The 22,892-nt window shown below is 44.4% G+C and overlaps 1 protein-coding gene across 2 annotated transcripts in view; it reads right to left on the reverse strand.

Moving 5' to 3' along the window:
* EPC2 (enhancer of polycomb homolog 2) overlaps positions 1-22,892 on the reverse strand; it is a 53,494-nt gene that overhangs the window by 6,140 nt on the left and 24,462 nt on the right. Inside the window, exons 3-11 of one of the 2 annotated variants that reach the window (XM_068158684.1) lie at positions 19,928-20,073; positions 15,919-16,125; positions 14,919-15,067; positions 13,989-14,121; positions 11,502-11,693; positions 10,494-10,583; positions 8,757-8,902; positions 8,310-8,653; positions 2,336-2,472 (exon numbers count right to left, since the gene is read on the reverse strand). In XM_068158684.1, coding sequence (XP_068014785.1) covers positions 2,336-2,472; positions 8,310-8,653; positions 8,757-8,902; positions 10,494-10,583; positions 11,502-11,693; positions 13,989-14,121; positions 14,919-15,067; positions 15,919-16,125; positions 19,928-20,073 — 1,544 coding nt within the window. The remainder of the gene's footprint in view (positions 1-2,335; positions 2,473-8,309; positions 8,654-8,756; positions 8,903-10,493; positions 10,584-11,501; positions 11,694-13,988; positions 14,122-14,918; positions 15,068-15,918; positions 16,126-19,927; positions 20,074-22,892) is intronic. The other variant, XM_068158685.1, reaches the window with a different exon arrangement.

A 22,892-nucleotide genomic window follows, 5' to 3' on the forward strand; every position in this document is an offset into this window, starting at 1 on the left:
CAACACAAACACATTTGTACATTTATTAATAGCCAACTAGAAAATAAATTACTGCATTAAGACTGCTGCAATGCACACAATTACCAGCACATAAACACACACATCATCCAAATGTAATCAAATTTATCATAACATTAAGTATTTCCACATCACAAGCCTGATGAGAGCTTGAAAATGGGCACCCAAGTGAGTGCAGAGTAAGTGTTGCCCAACTCAGCCTCCACAGCAAATGCACTTCTTGGCACGACACCACTTTGATGATGTCTTGGTTCAGCCTGGAAAAGGATCTGGGGGAACCTCACAGAGGCCTTCCAGTACTTAGAGGAGGCCTACAGAACAGCTGGGGAGGACTGTCTGTCATGGAGTGTAGTGAAAGGACAAGGACTAATGGTTACAGACTGAAAGGGGTGGATTTAGATTAGACATTAGGAATAAATTCTTCACCACGAGGGTGGTGAGGCACTGGAACAGATTGCCCGGAGAAGCAGTAAATGCCCCCTCCCTGGAAGCGTCCAAGACCAGGCTGGATGGGGCTGTGAGCAACCTAGCAGGAAATGGCCCTGCCCATAGCAGGGGGGTTGGAACTATATGATCTTTACAGTCTCCTCCAACCCAAACCATTCTATGACTGTGTTCAAGATTCCTCTTTTAAGAAAACAACTGTGCCTTAAAGTTACTTCTGTCTTCTATCTCCAGGCAGCAATCGCCCTGCAACTGCAAGTCTGGAGACCTTTCAGTAGTTATGGCACCTTAACTCTCATGGAGTAGTCTGTACCACAGCAAATGCCCACTGTGTTCTGGCAGCACACAGCCTCTGTTAGCCCAGCTTCTCTGAGAGAATGGCAAGCACTGGGAAGGCACCCTGAAATGGTGGTATGTATCACTCTGCAACTACAGTTGATATTACCTGAGGAAATGACTTAAAAACCCAGAATGAATCTCTTTTGTTTAAATATTGTGCCTCTACACCTACAAAAGTAACCACCAATACAGAATCCTTGATTAAACAACCACAACACAGAGGGGAAGGGGCAAACAGCACAGGCAATTTCAGAATTAAGCCACTCAAAGGAAGCAACAGCTTTTATGTTTTGCTGGTAACTAACTAACAAATCTAAGATCAACAGAGAAATATCGTCTTCTCTTGCAAGGTATTACAGAGGGAAAATGGCATTCTTTTAGAAGTGGTAACACTTGGGGCTGTTCAGTCTGGAGAAGAGAAGGCTCCCAGGTGACCTCATTGTGGCCTTCCAGTGTCTGAAGGGGGCCTACAGGAAGGCTGGGGAGGGACTGCTCAGGATCTCAGGGAGTGATAGGACTAGGGGGAATGGAATGAAGCTGGAGGTGGGAAGATTCAGGCTGGGTGTGAGGAGGAAGTTCTTCCCCATTAGAGTGGTAAAGTCCTGGAATGGGTTGTCCAGGGAGGTGGTTGAGGCCCCATCCCTAGAAGTGTCTAAGACCAGGCTGGATGAGGCTCTGGCCAGCCTGCTGTAAGTGTGAGGTGTCCCTGCCCATGGCAGGGGGGTTGGGACTAGGATGATCCTTGTGGTCCCTTCCAACCCTGACTGATACTATGATGAGGGGGAACGAATCACATTAAATATGCAAACCAACATTTTTCCTCTCAGAAGCTACCAATTTTTAGTATTCATTGAGCATCTGTTCATAACAGAACAGATTACCTCATGAAGCAGTTTTAGTAAAGAAGTCTCTTTGGAGCACTTATACAAAGGAGGAGGATAAAAACAGTTCACAAGTATGACTTGATAGAACACTGGCTATTCCTGCACTGACTGGAGCTCTGAGGACACAACCTACACAGATTTGAAGGCTCTTCCTTTCAGAATGCAGTCATGACATGTAACTTTAAAGCAAACCAACAAACAAAACCAAAAGGATCTCATCTGAAAGAGAAAAATGAAAGCAGTATCTGTCCCAGCTACAGCATAAAACTCCTATCACTGTGAGGGCGCTGGAGTCCTGGAACAGGCTGCCCAGAGAGGTTGTGGAGTCTCCTCCTCTGGAGACTTGCAAAACCCATCTGGATGCATTCCTGTGTGACCTGCCCTAGGTGATCCTGCTTTGGCAGTAGAGTCAGACTCAGTCTCTGGGGCTTCTTCCATCCCCTCCCATTCTATGATTCTCTGACAAGGTGCCTTCAGGGCACACTCAACACAGCAAACTGGAAAAGTATCTTGAGTAAAGCATGCTACACCCCCTCTAAAATGTAACCTCTTGACTGGAGGGCTCTGTTTAGCTTATGAGAGGGGTGAGCAACACAGTCAGCAGCCAAAAGCAGCAACCAGCATACACCAACACACAACAGAGGCCTTACCTGTGCTTTCGGATGTGTCTGTTGTGAGGAATGCTGAGACTGCTGTTTCTGCTGCAGCTGAGCAAGCTGTTGCCTCTGCATCTGAACTAACTGCTGTTGATGTGTCTGAAATTGTTCCTCTGTGATACCCCCTGTTACTACAGAAAAGAAAGTGGAGCCAGTGTCAAATGGGCCTGCACCAAACACAAATATCTAACACACAAGAGCACATCTGTGTTGAGTAACAAGTGGAGGAAGACAATATACATTGTGTCATATTCTTATGTGGAAGACTGGGTTAAGTGAAGTTTGTTTGGTTTGTTCTTTTAGCATTGAATCCATTCATGTCAAAATAATTCACACCTTTCAGCACTTTGAAGCCATTTCTGTCTTTGGTGGTTTTCTCCCCAGTGGGTTTAAGCAAAGCCTTACACAAATTCTTCTCCTGGCTTTCAGAGAACAAGCACATCCTAAAAATCACAGCTGAGGAAGGACACTGGGCTGAGCTGGGCATCTTCTCCCTCAGGGCACACAGGGAGTTCACTGCTGGGCAACTTCCCTTCCTACATTCCCTTTTTCTGACTCCAGAGCAGACTCCGTGAAGGAAGCATACACCTGCTGTTTGACAACATCCACTTCAACAGCACAGCTAGGAGTCATGCGTTTAAACAGTCTCTGTACAGCTCTACACCAACCCTCCCTGGAAAGCACCATGAACTAATACACAATGGCAAAGCCAAGCTCCAGCTCTAAAATTTGGTAAATGCTTGCAAATAGCACACAGCTCTCTATCAAATCCATCTAGTTCAACCTTACTTGACTTTCTTTTCTTTCCCCCTCAAGGAAATGCTCAGGCTTCACCTGAACAGAATTTTCTCCACCAATTCACTTGGTTTAAAATAGAGCTTAGAGTGACACAATACATTTGAGAACCAGGTTGAAGCAATTTCCAGCAGCACCATACTCTCAGCGAGTGGAGGGGACGGTGAAGTCAGAAAAGGTCTTCTCAAGATTCTCCCTGTGAAGAATTTTGCACTTGATAAACTCAAAGTCCTGTCAAGTGCTTCATGGTAAAACCTGAGTTTTGTGTAGTTGATGCTGACAACCAAGTTCTCCTAGGAGGAAGGAAGTAAGGGCATTCAGTTTCCAAAGAGTCCTGTTAACTACCCTTCAGCAGCTTATTCTGGACTGTATTTTGCCAAGACCTCAAACATCTGCATTCTCCATCAGAATCAAGAAACACTCAGATCACCTCACATGTTCATGTCAGCTATCCTGCAGAGTCTGGCTCTTTCCTTTACTAGTTGTAATCCTCACAGTTGTCCTGAAATTCCACTCCGAATAAATACCAAAATTAAGACTGAGACTGAATACTGAAACTTCTTCTCTAGTGGTACATGATTGAAACAGGCTTCAACCACATCAGTGGCTTGTGCAGCTACTCCTAAGCATTCTGTTTTCATTTCCAACATACTCTAAATACATGTCATAATTAACTGTACCTTGTTCTTCTTGAAGAGTCTTACCTATCACTACAAGAACTCAATGATCAGTCAGCTAAACTCATGTCCCCTCACAACAGCCTCTCAATGTGTTGCATTACTCAAGGCAACCAAGCTAGGCACAGCATTATGAAACATTACATATGATGCATTTCTAAGTTCTGAGCTAACAAAGTCCAAAAGGTCTTATGTTTTACAAAACAGTGGTTGAGAATGAGTTTATGAAGCACATAGAAACACCTAAACTGCATTTAGCTGCAATTAGCTGCTACTTGTCTGCAGTACAGGGGTATCCAGCTAGACTCAGTGCTGCATTCTCCTGTGGACTGTATAGACATGATGCAGAAGGGAGCCTCTACATCAGAGGATCATCTCATTTCTCCTATATGATCACTTCTCTGTTTTCACTCTCCCCTCCTTCTCAGTTTGACTCAGACATTCAGTTACAAAGTACAGGGAAGGTGACTGTAGTTGATGTAAAACTCGCTTCCTCTGCCATGGTGTGTTTGGATCTCACTAAGTTCACCACCTATTAGCAGGTATTTATTCAGTGGCCTGGCTGAGCTCAGCTGTTTGCCTTGTTATAAAGCAGTGGATGTTCATTAGCACTTTTAATATCATTTGCTTCTGCCAAATCAAACAACTGAAGGGTCTTGGAGAAACCTCTACAGGTCCCAAGGCAGCTTTTAAGGTCACAGTTAAGTGTTCATGCTACTTATAAAAGGTTCTATTCTATTTCCTGGCTTTTAGCACCCAATACTGAATATCAGATCTTCTATTTTATAGCCTGACTGTACTGAAACACTGCCACAGAAAAGGGTGAAGAAGCCACTGTGAAATCAAGTCTTCCTCCTCTTCTCTCCTCCTCAAAAGTCATAGATTATGATGTCACTTCTCTTAGGCTTTGAGGGCTTTAATCAAAGATCATCTTCCAGGCTGTCCTAAAAGTGGTCCTTCATTAATTACTTCTACCTGGTATTTAGTTCAGGGTGGTGAGGAGAGAGGAACCAAAAAGACAACTACTCTGAAAGCCTGTTCCATAAGCAACTTTTTTTTTTTGAGAACATCAACTGCATCATCTGCAGCTGCCTTCTGTAGCTAGGGACATGGGAACTCAGCAGATAACCATTTCAGTAGGTCATTGGAGCTGGCAGCTGAAGCAGACTGGAAGCCAAATGCAACATCCCAACTGTGCTGCAAATTGCTGAAGATTTTGCCTAAAGCTTCTTTCGTACTTCAGTCCCAAAAATAACTGAGCTGCACTCTAGGAATTCAGCAAGCAGGTTAAGTATTACTTTGCTGCCTGAGTAGTAACATCTGCAAAATCCAAAGTTCGTTCCTCTACCATCTCTCCTGATGATCAGTGGTATCCTGAGCTCAGGAGTTTACCTCATTTTAGATTATGAAGAGAATTCTTCTGGAGGCATCTCTGGCCCAGAGACCTTTTGAAGACTACAGAAAGTTTACACCACTGATCTAAGACTGTTCAGTGACCTTGTCTCTGCAAGTTTTCACATTTTCAGTTCTCATAACAGGAGCAGGAGAGTACTTGAAACAGTGATTATTTATTGAGGCACTTCAAGAAAAGACTAGTCATACTTTCTTAAGTCTGTCTTTCTCTTTGAACAATGGCCAGTGTTTGAGGAGATACTGGAGTGAGAGCTGCTTTAATGCAAGTCAAAAATATATTGCAGAGGTAACTAAAATATTCTCGTGCACCATAAATCTAAGCAAGCAACTCTAGGTCTTCTCTGAATTAAAAGAAAACAAAACAAAACAAAGCAGACTGTCTCCTCTAGAGGCAGCTTTATGTTCCCAGGTAAGTGTGAGATGTAATAACTATTTCAACAATTATCTCTCAAACAGAGTCACTTTAGGGATAGGACCTGTGCTCATTTAATGCACAACCAGACTCTGAGCAGCCCTTTCCAAGTTTACTCACTATTTACTAATGAGAACTTCCACCAGCAGTGCCTCCGGCTGGCTCAGTTACTTGCTGAAGAGTTCTGCTGTCTATTACCTCTGATCCTTTACAAGAATTACAGGGTCTATTTTCTAATTTAAATCTGGAAAGAAAAAAGTCCTCCATAAGCATAAATTTCCCTGCATAATGTGCTTCGACTCCCGAGTGATCTCTGTTCTCATCTAAATGTATTCCTCAGAGGATTTCTAAAGTTATATAACAGAAGTTAATTACTATTCCTCTACAAAGTGCCTTAGATCCATCAGATTTGTTTCATGTATTTTGCAGCTATTCCTCTGTAGTCTCTCCATCATTAAAATGGGTATTTCTCTATTCTTCCACCACTTCCTCGGGTTCTCTTTCCCTGACGGTGCAAAACCTGAGGGACACCGGTGCCAGTCCGTGCATGCGTAGCAGGTCTGACATTCGCTTGCAACACAGCACCACTGGCTTAGGGACTTTTATTTCTGTTGATGGTTATTACCCAAGCCAGCATGGGCTGACATTTGTTTTCTTATGCATGCACAGCTCCCTACCAAACCACAACCCTCCCTTTCCCCTAGTACACTGCTTCAACACTTCTGTTTTATTATTGCGTGTCATCTGCCCTACAGCTACTGAATTCTCTTCCACTGCTGCAATCTTCATTTAGACTAAAGCCAGGTATAGAGGCTTCACAGAGGTCTTCAACCTTTTCCCTTCATTCAGCATACACTATTAAAATCAGATATATCAGTTTATAAGTATTATCCTAGATTTTTATGTAGACTCCAAACCTCAAGGACAAAACCAAACAACTAACACAAAATGTCTCCCCAGAGCAGAATTCAAAGCCCCAAAGTTTCACATCTAGCTAATCCTTAAATAATCAACTGATATTTATTATCACAGAGAATTCTATGGAAAATAATCAACTTCATCTGGATCCTTTAGGGAACTGTCCTTATGTTGGGGTCATCATACTTTATTCATGCCAACAGAAATCCTGCAGTACAACTTGCTGTTGTTACATAAAGAGCTACCAGCAAATTCTCCATTCCTCCCTACACCTCACAGCCCATGTTTCACATCTGACTGACAAACAGCATCCCTCTCTAATGTCTGCATTTCCTTTAACACAACTCCTCTTGGTGCTTATCAACAATCCCACCACACAAACCTGCCCCTTTTGGCTACAGGGGCCAGACCCTCAAGATCCTTACAAAAATGACACAGATGACGACCACAGCACATCATGTCTGTATTCTTGCAGCAGAAAAACATTCTTGTGCACATCTTTGCTTGAGAAAGAGAGAACAGTGTAAAGGTTGTAAAGGAAGGTTAGAGAAGTATGAGGCTGGCATAAATATTCTGTGCTTATGGCAGCGCCACACTGGTGTTACTTCAGCTAATGTCCAGTCTTTAAAAACCACAACATAAAGTGCTTTTGTTTTCAAGAAATGCAATTTGTACCCAGGAATTCTGAAGGTATGTTATTGAAGATTAAATAGCCAATCCTGCAACTGACTTGGAAGGAGACAGACCAGTCCACATCCACACAGTTAACGGTGAGATTCCGAAGCAGCCCCATGATACTATCCAATTATCCTCTTTTACGACCCATAATTCTGTACATAGAACAGGAAAAAGCTCAGATGCTGGCTGCTGCTTGGTTGTAGCTCTCTTTTGGCCTATCTCCAATCTTTAGGGAATCACACATCCTTTTGTGATTGCCCAGAAGTGACAGTGTTAAAGCTTAAGCAGCCACAGCTCCTAGAACATGAAGCAAATGATGTAAAGATGTAAAGCAGCTAATAGAAGCTACAAGCAATTTTTAATTGTTGTGACTTTTATTCCAACTTTGGTTCTTCTGGAGCTATTAGGCCATCAAGCTGATTCAGGAGAGATGGCTGCACTGGCAGCTTCTCTCCTCAAGTAAGGTTAGGGCAATTAAGAGCTTCAATATTATTAATAATAACAACAATAACAACAACAATAATAATAAACAACCAGGTTGGAAGAGACCTGCAAGATCATCGTGTCCAACCCATCAACCAATCCAACACCACCTAAACAACTAACCCATGGCACCAAGCACCCCATCAAGTCTCCTCCTGAACACCTCCAATGATGGTGACTCCACCACCTCCCCAGGCAGCCCATTCCAATGGGCAATCACTCTCTCCGTATAGAACTTCTTCCTAACAACCAACCTAAACCTCCCCTGGCACAGCCTGAGACTGTGTCCTCTTGTTCTGGTACTGGCTTCAATCACACCTGAGCAATGCTTGAATAGGAGCAGCATTCCTCCTTTGGGTAATGCATGGTTAAGTCCAGCACTGGATCAAGACTCTACCGTTAACAAAAGCAGGAAGAAGAGGATGTCTGTGCAAAATCTCAGCATACTCTAAGACAGACAAAATAATCAGCTTGTATGGATCTTTGCTTTAGGAACACGCCACTGCTGAAGATCCCATCAGGCCATCCAGTCACAAGTGAACCCCCTGGCATTCAGTATTTTAGGCTGCAGAAGAACTCAATACTGTCCTACCTGATATGCCATTCTTGCTGGTGTTCAATAAAGCTACAGACGCTGCCGAGACTCTTTTGCTATTCACAGTCTGCCCTGGTTTCCTTGAGGTACATTCTTCGCTATCGCTGTCCTGTAGATTGAGTAGCCTTGGCTGGAAACACTGCAGTCGACATGATCTGATATTGCTTAGGATTTCAGAAAGGGACAGTCTGTTTTCACAACGTTTATTGGAAGCATTGGTCCGTGAGAAATTAGAAGAAAAGTCTAAAGTCTGGGAAGAGCTTGAAAAACTGTTCAGCATTTCCGGGTCAATCTGTCTCAAGACAGGATCGTGTTCTGTGGATATTCGGTCCATTATAACCCTGAGTGGAGAGGGCAGAAACATCAGAGCAAGTCAGTTTAACTGCTTCCAACACTTGGTTCCCTTTCAAAAGAGAAAAGAAGAGCAAAATAGCACAACTGTACCTTCCACCCCTGCCAATTCGTCTTCTTGCAAACCCTATACACCTTCTTGGAACTGTAAGGGTTGTAAGGCAATGCCTGAACCTCAGTTTGTCCAATTCTGCCAAGTCTGAGTTTTCATATGGAGAATTAGTTTGGTCCAAACGAGGCTGCAAAGACAAAAAGAAAAGGCCATGTTATACTCAGAGCACAGACATTGAGTAGGTTATACTAAGTGATCATCACACACAGGCTGGAATACAGAAAAAGCCCAGAGAACTGTCACTTGATTAATATGCTCAGAACACAAAAGAACTTGGGGGATTTAAAAACCAAACCCAGTAGGAACTCACAAAGCAGAAAATCCTCTTTCCTTGATTAATCAGAAAATTAAAGACACCTCAACCAAAATATAGAACAAGACAAAATTACTTCCTTCTGCCCAGAAGTAGGACATAAAACTGCCCTGCTCAGACACAGGCCCACCTAGCCCAGCACCTCCTGCCTGGCAGTATCTCTTTAGGTGATTGATCACAAGATCTAAAACACAGGGAGCAATTCTTTCCTTGTCACAGCCTCTGAGCTTCAGGCTATGAGAAACTGAGGAACAGCTGAGGGTACTGGAGTTGTTCAAGCTCAGGGGAGACCTTGTCACTCTCTACAACTCCCTGAAAGGAGGCTGGAGTTGAGGAGGAGATTGCTCTCTTCTCCCAAGCAAAAAGTGACAGGACAAGGGGAAATTGCCCCACGTTGCACCAGGGGAGGTTTAGGTTGGATATGAGGAACAATTTCTTCCCCAAAAGGGTTGTCAGGGCCTGGACCAGGCTGCCCAGGGCAGCAGTGGAATCTTCATCCCTGGAGGTATTTAAAAGCCATGTAGATGTGGCTCTGAGAGACATGGTTTAGTGATTTGACTTGGCAGTGTTGGGTTAGTGGACTTTATGATTTTAAAGGTATTTTTCAAGCTATTCTACAACTTCCTGCAGGCAAGGCTGCACTTTGACTACACCGAATGATCAGCTGAGGGCCTGTTCTAATGAATTTGTCTACTCTTGCTAGTGAAGGTCAGTAGCATGAAAGCTTTTGTCTGTAAAAATGAGTTGATGAAAAGTAACTGATAGGAATACCTCAAAACTATACAGACGACTCCAGTGCTAAGTAGAGAAGAGTACTTTCAATACTTACAGTGACAAAGGCAATACCAAGAAGGCCTGTTCATTTGTCAAGGATCCTGCTGAATCACCAGCTGTATGCAGCAGAGGGACAATTCCCAGCTAAGCCTGTAGCTCACTCGTGCAGGTGATTTCAACAGGGGTTTGTAAACTTGCCCTTTAGTTTTGCTCCCAAAACAACTGCTGCTCTGCACAGCCTTTGTTCTAATATCCAACTCTTGGCAGTGTATCTGCCCCACCAGCTTCCCTCAGGGCAGTTTTATTATTCCATTAGTGTCTTTGCTATTATTATCAGCTCAAACCTGCACAACCTTTACAAGCAGAAGTGCTGTGTGCTGTCTGACCTGTCTTATTTGGCAGGTTAATAAACATGCATTAAAATAATCAATGTTTGTGATCAGGTTACATCTACAGCAACAGCAGTGCTGGAGGTTCAATCCTTTCATGCCAAGACTTAGCCAAATTCACCAAAGCAAAGCTTTTGTGGTGAAAGTGGGAAGAGAAGCAGTAGTACATCAGCAATTCAAACAAACAAACAAACAAAGACAACAACCACCCCCCCAGCTGAAGCCCACAGCAGAGAGCTTACAGCATAATACTGGCATCCTGCTCTTCTCCTGAAAGCACACGGTCCATCAGGGTCGTTTTCTTCTTCTGCTTCTGACACTGGGGAGGGCACCTAGAACAGAAAGCAAAGTCATTCCCCCAGCTGCTAGGTGTAAACCACATACTGGATGTATTACACAGGTTGGTATTTCTGTAGTATCTACTGCCATGTTTATATATTAAATACCAGCTTCTCCAACAGGGTGCTGGTTGACAGCAGTCAGCACGAGCCAGCAGTGTGCCAAGGCAACCAAGAAGGCAAATGGCATCCTGGCCTCAATCAGCAACAGTGGCCAGCAGGAGCAGGAAAGCAGTCATGCCCCTGTGCTGCACACTGATGAGGCCACATCTCAAATCCTGGGTTCAGTTTAGGGCCCCTCACTACAAGTAGGACGTTGAGGTGCTGGAACATGCCCACAGAAGGGCAACAAAGCTGATGAAGGGTCTGGAGAACAAGTCAGGTGAGGAGCAGTTGAGGAAACTGGAGTTGTTTAGAGGAAGCTGAAGGAAGAGCTTCTCACTCTCTACAACTCCCTGAAAGGAGGCTGGAGCCAGGTGGGGTTGGTGTCTTCTCCCAAGTATTAGATGACAGATGAGAGAAAATGGCCTGAAATTGTGCCAAGGATACTTTGGCTGGATACTAGAAAAGAAGTATTTCCTGCAAGAGTGGACAGGCACCAGGCAGGTGGTGAAGTCATTGTCCCTGGAAGTGTTCAAGAAATGTGTGGAGATGACACTTTGGGACACGGTTTAATGGCCATGGCAGTATTAGACCAATGCTTGGACTGGATGATCCTGGAGGTCTTTTCCAACCCAACCAATTCTATGATTCCATAGCTTAGACGAAAACAAACTCACAGGTTACCCATCTATCTGTTACGTTTTTCCACTGTCCAGAGTTATTCTCTACTTCAGCCTAGCCTGGTCAAATCACTGGCAACTAGAACGTCCACCTCTGCAGGCTGTGGTGGTGCAACACACTATCTATTACCTGTGGGAACTCATCTTCATCCGAGCTGTGGAAGTCATACTGCTTAATGTCGCTCTTGCTGATAAGGGGCAAGGGCTCGGCAGAGGGCTGCTGAGGAGCTACCACACACTCCATTTTGGGTTTCTTCAGGTACTTCTTCTTTTGACGTACAACATCTGACACCTCCTCCTTTAGGGATGAATGATGAGGATGCTGTTTGTGAAAAACAATCCAAAAATATATATAGTAATTAACCCTTCCTCAGACCTTGAAGAGATGACTCCTTATTGCCCAAAGCGTCTCAACATCCAGCAAACTGCTGCAGACACCTACCATGAAATTTATTCTGAACACCTGAACCCCCAGAGCTTCGCCTCAGCTCATGTTTACAGGTGTGGGTTAGTAACACACAAGCCATGGGATGTACTGAGAGCCTTCCTGTTTGCAGTACACACAGTATACTGCAACTGGAAATCCCGTTTTCTCCAAATGGCTGCTCATCAGGAAGTGTCTGACTGACCTTCCAGTAAAGGGGCTCAGCTTCCTTAAGTGGAGAGGAGGACCAAAAGGTGCAACACCATCCCTGCCCGAGAGCAAGGCAAGAGGCTGGCATTACACACAGTCACCACAAGGTGTCGTGGGTGCTAAATACAAACTTAAAGGTTTGCAGCTCTCCAGCCTTACAGCCAACTGTATTTCCAGTTATTTCCTCAAAAACAGGTCTGAAGTCAAAGCTGGGTGTGTTTCTTTTCCTGTCACATTAAAGGTAGACCATCAGGTCTTATCCTTTTTCTCTGCTGCACTCAGTTCAGTAAGCATAATTACAATCCCAGAATCCCAGTGCAGTGGCAGTTGGAAGGGACCTCTGGAGATATCCAGTCCAAAGCCCCTGCTAAAGCAGGGACATCCACAGCAGTTTGTCCAGGATCAGTGTTCAGGTGGGTCTGGAAGGACCCAGAGAAGGAGACTCCACAGCCTCTCTGGGCAGCCTGGTTCAGTACTGGTGCTTGTAGAGCAAGCTGCTTATGACTACAGGATGCTGTCTTTGCTGCAAATGGAACTGCACATCACTGCATGGGGTGTGGAATGTTTCTTCATGAGACAAGAGAAAAAAGAAAGGGAAAAACCACCCCAAACCTGAAGTTCAGCATTTCTAGCTATGGATTATTCTTACATTACTGCTTCTCTGAATGTTATTAACATGGTCAATTACAAAAATAAACCTGGATATGCTGGGCTTCTGCACAGCTTAATAAAAATGCAAAGGAAGGTGTTGTCCAAGTAGCCTAAGCACAGAATTCCTCAGCATCACCAGCTTCAGAGTGACTAACCAACATGTGACAGACCAACACGAGCCTTGCACCCCTACATACTCCTTCTCTCTGAGCAGCATTCCATTCCTTGGCAGAAGCTGAAGGTTCCCAAATTTAGTTGCTCTTTCACAGAATCATAGAATTGTTTCGGTTGGAAAAGACCTCTAAGACCATCCAGTCCAACTTTCAACCCAACACCACCAAGGCCATCAAACCATGTCCCCAAGTGCCATGTCCACAGGTTTCTTCAACACTACAGTCATGGTGACTCTGCCATCTCCCTGGGCAGTCTGTTCCAGTGCCTGACCACTCTTGCAGCAAAGAAATTGTTCCTCATGTCCAACCTAAACCTCCCCTGACACAATTTCAGGCTATTTCCTCTAGACTATCACCTGATAGTCAGGAGAAGAGACTAACCCCCACCGGGCTCCAACTTCCTGTCAGGGAGTTGTAGAGAGCAACTCCAGCACCTCAATGTCCTTCTTGTAGTGAGGGGCCCAAAACTGAACCCAGTGTTTGAGGCTGCACTTTTCTTTTACCTCTCTGTGTTTGCTGCTTACCTAATGCTAAGGGCCAAGCAGTGGCAGACAGAACTGCACCTGCTGGGTCTTACAGAAAAGTGTACAGGCCTCAGTCATGGTAACCTACTGAAAATACCAGTGGTTTTTAAAACAGTAACTGCTTCCAGCTGTTTCCAGCTGTCACAAGATGTAACAGTTGTATTCCTCTGTCTGGAAGTTACTAAACAAAGACCACTTCATCAGCTCAGAATCTTTTGGCATTCTAGCTGTAATTCAGTAAAATCCTGCGTTTTCAGGATTATCTTTGTACTGAGGGTCAGACATGGATAACACAGAAAAATTCAGTGTTCCAGTCTCCCTTTAAAGGGAGGAGGAAAAGTAACTGACTGCATTTTGCAGTCTGATGGAGGCCTTGATGCCCACTTGACACCTCCCTGTTTACATCACCTTACAAGAACAGACAGAGCTGGAGAGGAAAATAAAGATTACTGCAGTGCTGCTGTCCAAAGGAACAAACAGCACCAGCAGCCCAGCTTTTAAAACTAACATTTAAAACAGATGCTAAACTGGAAGCAAACACAGCAGCCTCCTCATCTCCTACCTTCAAATGTGGCAGGCTGGACTCAAAAATGATGGAACTGCTAGTGAGAGCCTGGCAGCAGGAGAAACCTTACCTTAACTTTACATTCTTGAACTTTATGATGATTTCCATTATGAAGAGTGGATGGAGTTGTGCTCATCTCCTTCTCAGGTCTATTAAGCTTCACTTCATTAAGGATTTCACCTCCATAATCACCCAAATGGTACCTAGAAATAAACACAACGCTGTATTCCCATGGGAAATGTGTGGAACAAAACAGGCAAATATAAACCTTTCTATTTTGGCTTCTGAAGCTGTGCATGTACAGAACACTAGAATCCATTCACCAACAAATTACAGGCAGTGTTTCCAAACCTATGTGATGAGAGTTGAACTCTCTGTGCTATAAATCATTGCATTGTTAAGGTTGGAAAGGCCTCCAAGATCAGGGAGTCCATCCACTAACCCAGAGCTGCCTGGTCACTGCTAAACCGTATCCCTCCACATCCCATCTACACAGCTTTTCAACCCCTACAGGGATGGCGACTCCACCACCTCCCTGGGCAGCCTGTTCCAATGCCTGACCTCTCTTGCAGGAAAGGCCTTTTTCCTAACATCCAATCTAAACTCTCCCTGGCACAATTTCAGGCCATTTCCTCTCATTCCTCCCCTGATACTGGAGAGAAGAGAATGATACTCAGCGGGCTCCAATCTCCTTTCAGGGAGGTAAAGAGAGCCAGAAGGTCTCCCACAGGCCTCCTTTTCTCCAGACTGAACAACCCCAGTCACCTCAGCTGCTCTTCTCAAGACTTGTGCTTTAGACCCTTCACCAGCTTCACTGCCCTTCTCTGGACATGCTCCAGGACCTCAGTGTCCTTCTTGAGAGTGAGGGGCCCAAAACTGAACCCAGTATTCAAGATGTGGCCTCACCAGTGCTCAGTATAAGGGGACAATCCCTTCCCTGCTGGCCACATTGTTGCTGACACAAGCCAAGAGCTCTTACAGATATAATCTGCAGTGTTACCTTTTCTCAACAACTTCTAATGTCAAATGCAACAGCTCCCGTTTTGTTTTCTCCCTTCTCTTAATCATCTCCAAGATGGTTATGGCTCTGCTAAACTCTCTTCTTAATTTCAACATCTTCTCGTAAGAGGCTTCATCATTCTTCCGATTCTGTTGAAGGATTAAACATATTTTAAGTCAAAAGCAAAACCTGGGAGGCATAAATAACCACAAAATAGAATGGCTGTTCACAATACAATGCAGCTGCAAGTCAGAATCATACAAGCACACTCAGAAGCATCTTTTCCTAAGGCATAACCTACTTGGTAACCAAAGCCACAAAACACAACTTCTGAGGATGCTGAGAAAGAGCTTTTCACATGTTTCCCCCCACTGCTTTGTCTGCTCAGATCAAGCCAGGCAAAGCTTGTCAGAACAGGGAACTGCAGACTTGGCTGCTACAACTCTTTCCACCTTGAGTCTGTACATGAAGTTGTGTACATAAGCATACAAAATGCTAAGTGGTTATAGATTTCCTGCTCCAGCTCATGCTGCAGATACAAACCCTGAACTCTGCTCCATGGCAAATGGAAGATCCCTCTCTCCTTTTTACAGAGAGGGAATTTTGTAACCTAGCAAGTCCCACAGCCACTTGTTCATGTGCCAACCACCATAAACTGCCCTTTGAGCTTCAGCTTTCAGAAAACAGAGACTGTAAAGGTGTCTATAGAGAACTGATGGATTAAACATGGACTTCATTGTGCAGCAGGCTTGAAGTGGGGCTGGCTGATCTAGCAGTGCAGCTACTGACAGTCAGATCAGTAGCTGTGGATAGTATCACAGTATAACTAAGGTTGGAAGAGACCTCAAGGATCATCGAGTCCAACCTGTCACCACAGACCTCATGACTAGCCCATGACAGTAATATACCACAGGACAGATCCTGCAGCATGCTGCAGAGGCGATTCCCATGACTGGAGGATTTACAGTGGCCAATTTGAGAGTCAAGACTGCCAAGTTACCTTTCTTGTCTGCATCTTCTCAGTTCTCCTTCGGAAGGCAACGTAGGGGTCGTTGTTGGTGGAGCCATCCCTCTTTTCTTGTTTGATTTGGGGGATGAGAGATGGCCCTCTGCAGTTTTTACGCTTCCTTACCCAGTAGTCATACACAGCCTTAATAAGGTAGTCATCTTCGTTTAGCAGCAATTTAGCTTCCTGAAGTGTGACAAGCTGGAAGAGAACATCCAAAAGGTGCAGGTGAGATGAGGTGGGAGTAGAAGGAAGTAACTGCACATTCGCATCTCTTGTGCACTTTCTACATAAACCTGATTTGTTTCCAGCACAAGACCATGAAGGGAGAAAAAAATATGGATCTGTGCTACAGTACTGAAGCTACCAGTTGGTCCTCCTGAGTGAAGTACACAGGTGCCAACTTTTCTGAACCAGCATCATCAGAAACTTCCACACAACAGTCTAGAACTTCATCAATTTCTTCATGAAACCTGGAAACACTATTTGAAGCAGTAACATGCACAAGGTATAAACAACCTACTATAGGCTGCAGAGCATGATGTGGGAATCACTTCTATTTGACTATTTTTCTTCTAAACCCCCCTAAAGGAGTTCCTTATTGGTTGGCCATTATTAATGTACAATTCTCTGCAGTTTCATGTTGATTCCCCTAGAAGAGATTCTACTGACAGGACAAGGGGTGATAGTTTTAAACTAAAAGAGGGAGATTCAGACTAGAGAGAAGGAAGAAATTTGTTACACTGAGGGTGGGGAGACCCTGGCTCAGGTTGCCCAGAGAGGTGATCACAGTATCACAGTATCACTAAGGTTGGAAGAGACCTCGAGGATCATCGAGTCCAACCTGTCACCACAGACCCCATGACTAGACCATGGCACCAAGTGCCACATCCAATCCCCTCTTGAACACCTCCAGGGACGGTGACTCCACCACCTCCCTGGGCAGCACATTCCAATGACGAATGACTCTCTCAGTGAAGAATTTTCTCCTCACCTCGAGTCTAAACCTCCCCTGGTGCAGCTTGAGACTGTGTCCCCTTGTGCTGGTTGCCTGGGAGAAGAGACCAACCCCTTCCTGGCTACAACCACCTTTCAGGTAGTTGTAGAGGGCAATGAGGTCACCCCTGAGCCTCCTCTTCTCCAGGCTAAGCAACCCCAGCTCCCTCAGCCTCTCCTCACAGGGCTGTGCTCAAGGCCTCTCCCCAGCCTTGTTGCCCTTCTCTGGACACGTTCAAGTGTCTCGATGTCCTTCTTAAACTGAGGGGCCCAGAACTGGACTGATAGATGGCCCATCCCTGGAACCATTGCAGGTCAGGTTGACTGGGGCTCTGAGCAATCTGCTCTAGTTGCAGAGGTCCCTGCTGACTGCAGGAGGGTTGGACTAGATGACTTTTAAAGGTCCCTTCCAACCCAGACCATTCTATGATAATATGATAATATTCTACTGTCTATTCTGAAATAAACTGATTTGTTATTTTTTCCCTTCAAATGTTTACTTTGTGATTGAAAAGGGTACCAACCCTCCCCTTTATAACAGCTGAGTGACACAAAGATGCTCACTTTTTACCTAAGTTATTTCAGTAGGAGGTGGTTAAACACAGGTAATTATAGAATCATAGACTCCTTTAGGTTGGAAAACATCTTTGAAATTGAGTCTATTAATTACATAACAACTTCCCCCCACCCCCTTTCTTATGTTCAGCTTTTTTTATGGCAATCAGACCAAATAAATGCAACAGGCATCACTAACCAATACATTCGTTTGACAACCTCCTATCATCTTAAACCAAACCCTTAAATAAAAAGAAAACAGAATCTGTACTATCACTTAAAACAGCAATTGGACAGCACTTTTGTCTTCCCCACAATGGGAACAGTATCAGCCAAAAAACTTAACTCTGGTTTTGCAACATGTCAAACTATGTGAAGTCTTGTCCTTATGTTAGGATAAACTGAAAATGAAATTATATATTTCAGAGAAACAAGGCTATCCTAAGTTTAACCACTGCTACTCTAAGTGTTAGTTCCAGCCAGGAGAGTGTGAACCCCCTGCAATCTACTGTAGGATTAGAAAAACACTAACTTGTTTTTAAAATAAAGAAAAAAAGTCAGTAATCCCTCTGTGCTCATGACCTCCTGCTGCACTAGACCAGTAATTCTGCCTCTGTTCTAGGCAGTGGACAGCAGCCTGGTTAATAGCCAGCATGCCCCATCCACATGTAGGTGGTGATGTGATTGTGTACGTAGCCAATACACAAACATCACTCCACCACTGTGAACACTGCCTTAAAATAATTCCAGTCTTCTTTGTCCTTTGCTCCCTGCTTCCCACTAACATATTTCTTAAAACAAACCAAACCAAAAAACCCCACCAACCAACAAATGTATCAACAACTCTGCCTGGAACACACAGAAAAGTTACATTTCAACCCTGCTTCCTTGTTTCTCAAGTACTGCCAGTAACACGGATGCAGACTCCCTATATTCCCTGCTTAAATCAGGTTAGCAAAGGATTCCTAGGGAAACATCCACATCTGGAGCTCTCTCCTTGCTGAGGAAGGTGCTCCCATCTGCAACCTTTTCTCTTCCAGAGGTAAGTCATGTAAACTGCAAGAGAACTGTGCAGCACCCCAGGTGGCATGTGAGAGCATTATAACCCCGAGTGGGGAAGCAATCTGCCAGGCAGCCAAACTTCTTTCTTTCCCAGGCTCCAGTAACCTGCAAGAGCTGTTTTTATCTTTCCATTCCTAACACAGAGCTCAGGACCGAGCTACTCAACAGGAACTAAAACTCTTTAGCCCCAAAGCAGGACAAGCAGCTGGAACACACACCTTGCAATCCCTGCAGCCAGGCAGAAAATACTACACAGAAAATCCCACAGAAGCTTCACCTACAAAGAGGGATTTCTCTTTACACACCTCATCCAACATCTTTTCTGTCATGGATTTCCTTAAATAAGCACTTTCTGCTTCAAAATACTCTTGACCTCTGCAATGCTTCAGTGCTATTTACATTTAAGGGAAAGAGAAAGGGCCAGCTGCCTATGCAGAAAAATTCATATTCTTACAATAAATATCGTAAGAATTTTAGGCAAACAACTGTAAGTTCTTACATTTAACTTCATTACTCAGGCAATGAAAGATGAAAAGAGTGTAAGGAGGATGCAAATTAATCCAAAGAAGTGATAACCAGAATTGCTTCAGCTGAAAGCCAAAACAGGGGTATCTCCATCAAAGCTCTCACAGATCTGAGCAGCATGTGTTCAACAAGGACCATTCAATGCACTCTGCAGGCTTTTTTATTCACATCCCATCTTCTTAACCCAGCAAGGAAACTTTAACTAATCCTTGTTACAGTTGCTCCAAGATGTAGACAATACAACATTTTGGCCTGAACAAAAAGCACTGGACTAAATCAGGTTAAGCAACTGAAGGCAGAGCTGTGGATCGTGCAACAGATCCTTCACTCCTGCAAAACACCCACTTCACTGAGAAACAACTCTACCCATTTCAGGCTTGTCTTTCAGAAACTGACCCTTCAGATGTAACTTTTGAGCAATGTTTTTGGCCTCAGGACCCGTCTCTAGACACTGGGCTCATGGAACACACGCCTCAGGAACTGATTATTAAATACCCACCAGCACCAAACGAAAGAATGAATTTGGATTCTCATGTATGTTTATAGCCAAATCCTGCTATCATCTGCTGATCACCACAAGCTTCTTCCTCACCAACACAGGTTAAACATGATCTTCTAAGTTGTCCTGTCTAACACACCATGCTCAGGAGTGAAAAGGTAAACACAACTCCTCCCCAAACAGCTCCCAAAAGCTCCTCCCTTTTTTCTAAGTTACTAATACTGCCAACGTGACTTCTGTGTAACTGCAGACACACATCAACATTTATCCTATTAGCAGCACATCAAACGAACTGAGAAGCAAAAAACACCACCAGCAAAGTCAGAAATGAGAAAGCCTCAGTGGATTGTCCCCACAGTACAATACCTGACTAGAACTGGCTTTCTCGAGTCTGTCAACCATTATTTCAAACTGCAGCGGCTTGATTTCCATCTTCCGATTCAGCCTGTTCAGTAGGGTTTCATCCTCAGAGTCCATGTCGTAGTCTGGCTGCTCATTGTCCAGATTGAAGGCTGCAACGGAAACAGACGTTGAGATGCTGGGTAAATAACATGCCAGCCTGCATCTGACACTCAGAAATCAGAACCAGTCAAGCTGCAGATTAGCAAATCTCTGCTGTAACACTTTCTCTTTATGCTAGAAAGTCGCCCCACGGAAGAGCTGCAAGAAGGTAGGTAGAAGTTGCTCATCTGAAGAGAACAGGAAAAGACCTTCAAGATCATCAAGTCCAACCCATCATCCAACACCATCTCATCAACTAAACCAAGTGCCTCATCCAGGCTCTTCTTAAACACCTCCAGGGATGGTGACTCCACCACCTCCCTGGGCAGCACATCCCAATGGCCAATCTCTCTTGCTGGGAAGAATTTCTTCCTAACATCCAGCCTAAACCTCCCCTGGCACAGCTTGAGACTGCGTCCTCTTGTTCTGGTGCTGCTTGCCTGGGAGAAGAGACCAACCCCCAGTCTCCCTTCAGGTAGTTGTAGACAGCAATAAGGTCTCCCCTGAGCCTCCTCTTCTCCAGGCTAAGCAACCCCAGCTCCCTCAGCCTCTCCTCACAGGGCTGTGCTCCAAACCCCTCCGCAGCTTTGTTGCCCTTCTCTGGACACATTCCAGCAACTCAACACCTATGTGAGGGGACTTAAAGACATTTTTCACTCTGAGTGGTTTGAAGGGGTGACAGGAAAAAAGCTTTTGTTTAAAAAAGTCTCACAGACACATATACTTTAATACAACTTCACAAAACAAGATCAAAAATGCTTCTTAATGCTGTTGTAACACAGCTCCTCCAGAGCATCATGATAGGATTCTTAACAATTAAGTCAATTTTCAATCAAATCCCACATTTGACACAAAGCTGAAGTTCCAATAATTTCAGTTGCCCGTCTTTAAATAGTTCAACACACCCAGAGCCTTAAAATACTTAACAGACTAAACTTTTTCCTTCTTCATACAACCTCAACAAACCATAAATATACTAGACCAGTCCTATGGGAATTATTCCCTGCCCCAAGGTCAACTCAGCTCTAGATTTAGGATCCAAATGTTCTTCCACACTCCCCAAAGTTCTCCACTTTACAGCAAAGCTCATGTCTTTATTACAGATTGTGCATGCATTTCTTTTCCATACACTGACAAAGTTTCTAGCACTACTGAAAGCAGAAGGCAGTTATCATTCAGGTGACAAAGCAGAAACTAAATTTTCCCCCAACAAGGGGAGAAGGTGCTGGGTCCTCATGTTGAGACCGTGCTTTTGCCACCAAAGTTTGGACCAGATGATCACTGACATCCCTTCCACCTTGCTGTTCTAGGATCCTACAAAGTGTAACCAAATGGCATACAGCAGCAAGAACTCTTCATATGAAATGTAAAAGCCCTGAAGAGGTGAAGCACTAACCACAACACTTCAAATAATTCAATCAACACCGTACTGTATTTACAGCAGTGAAGGTTTCTTGAAATCTGTTCTATTTGACAAGTATCTTTATGCTCTTAACTCATGGTTCTGAGTGCTAACTTACAGGATATCTCTGCTGCTCAGCTTCTCAGTATGCTTTGAAATGACTTTAAAACAAAAACTTGGAAGACCAGGAGCAAAAGACAAAAAAAGTCTGAAGGAAATTCTATTGTCTTCTCTGCCCCAGCCTGGCCAGTCAACCAGCAGGTGGTAAGCAGCCTGTTCTCTCTCTATCTCAGTCCAACCCAAGACCACTCTCTGTTCCAACACAATGAATTCCCTGAACCACTACCAGCAGTTCATCTATGTGGCTGGGCATGGATGCTCAGTCATACACAGCTGAGGTGCTATCAAGCAGCCCCTTACCATTTTCAGCTGCAAACTGTTTCCTCTCAGAGGAGACAGAGCTTGACCCATCCTACCTCTGACAGCACCATTTGGTCAGAAGGCTTCTCTGGCTTAAAACACACTTGTAAACAGACACTTACTTCAAAAAGAAATTAGATAATAAGGGGTTGTAACTATGTATTAAGTGGAACTGTTATTAATAATTCAATAATAGAAGCTGTACAACTAAGACACTGTCACTGGACATGACTCATAGTTTGCTCTCTAACAACTAACAGCTCTTTTAGACTTCACCTGCAGCTTAGCACTGGCTCTTGCTTCTCCTCGGGCAGTCTGTAGGAATCCAAAGCTCTGAGATAAAAACCGACCCAGATTTTATTATTTTTCAATTCACAGTTCTGTAAAGCTGCATTAAAACCCTCACCAGGCAGGACTCTGCACTCGAGAAGACAGACTTCTGTAGTACCTGGGGTGACTGCCCCACAACCCTGTTCAAAGAGCAGAAGAGCCAGTGACCAGCCAAGTATCGCTGAATTGACTTCCACACACCAGGGCTGAACTTGATAAAACCACTCTCCACACCATCTTCAGCTCCTGCAAGCTCTGCTCCAACCTCTGAGTGCTCCCAGCAGAGCCATCTGAGAGCAGTGCTGGCACCAAGAGTGCATCACATCAGCCATACGCTGAAACACAGGAGTTGAGCCACCCGAGCAGTAGCCCTCACAAAGCTTCTTCCTCACACAGCACTGGCCACTGCTCAAATGGGGACCAACTGGTTCCACCTGTTCATCACCAGAGTTGAATTCAAGGCAGAGCTCTTCAAAGCAAGACCAACCTCAGCAGCATATCCTTCTCCTATGGAGCAATGTCTGATACCACACTTCCCCTCCACTACAGTCTGTGATTGAGTGACTTCTTGAGCATAAACTGCCACTTTCACCAGCAAGGAAATTGCAAAAGCTCCCCCACCCCAAGAGCCTACAAAACCACTCCAGTCCTCCTGTACACTGTGAAATCCCATCCAAA

Source organism: Melanerpes formicivorus, unplaced genomic scaffold (genome assembly GCF_026170545.1).
Source record: "Melanerpes formicivorus ecotype bairdi unplaced genomic scaffold, bMelFor1.0.p_v2 SCAF_41, whole genome shotgun sequence".
Classification (NCBI taxonomy): domain Eukaryota; kingdom Metazoa; phylum Chordata; class Aves; order Piciformes; family Picidae; genus Melanerpes; species Melanerpes formicivorus.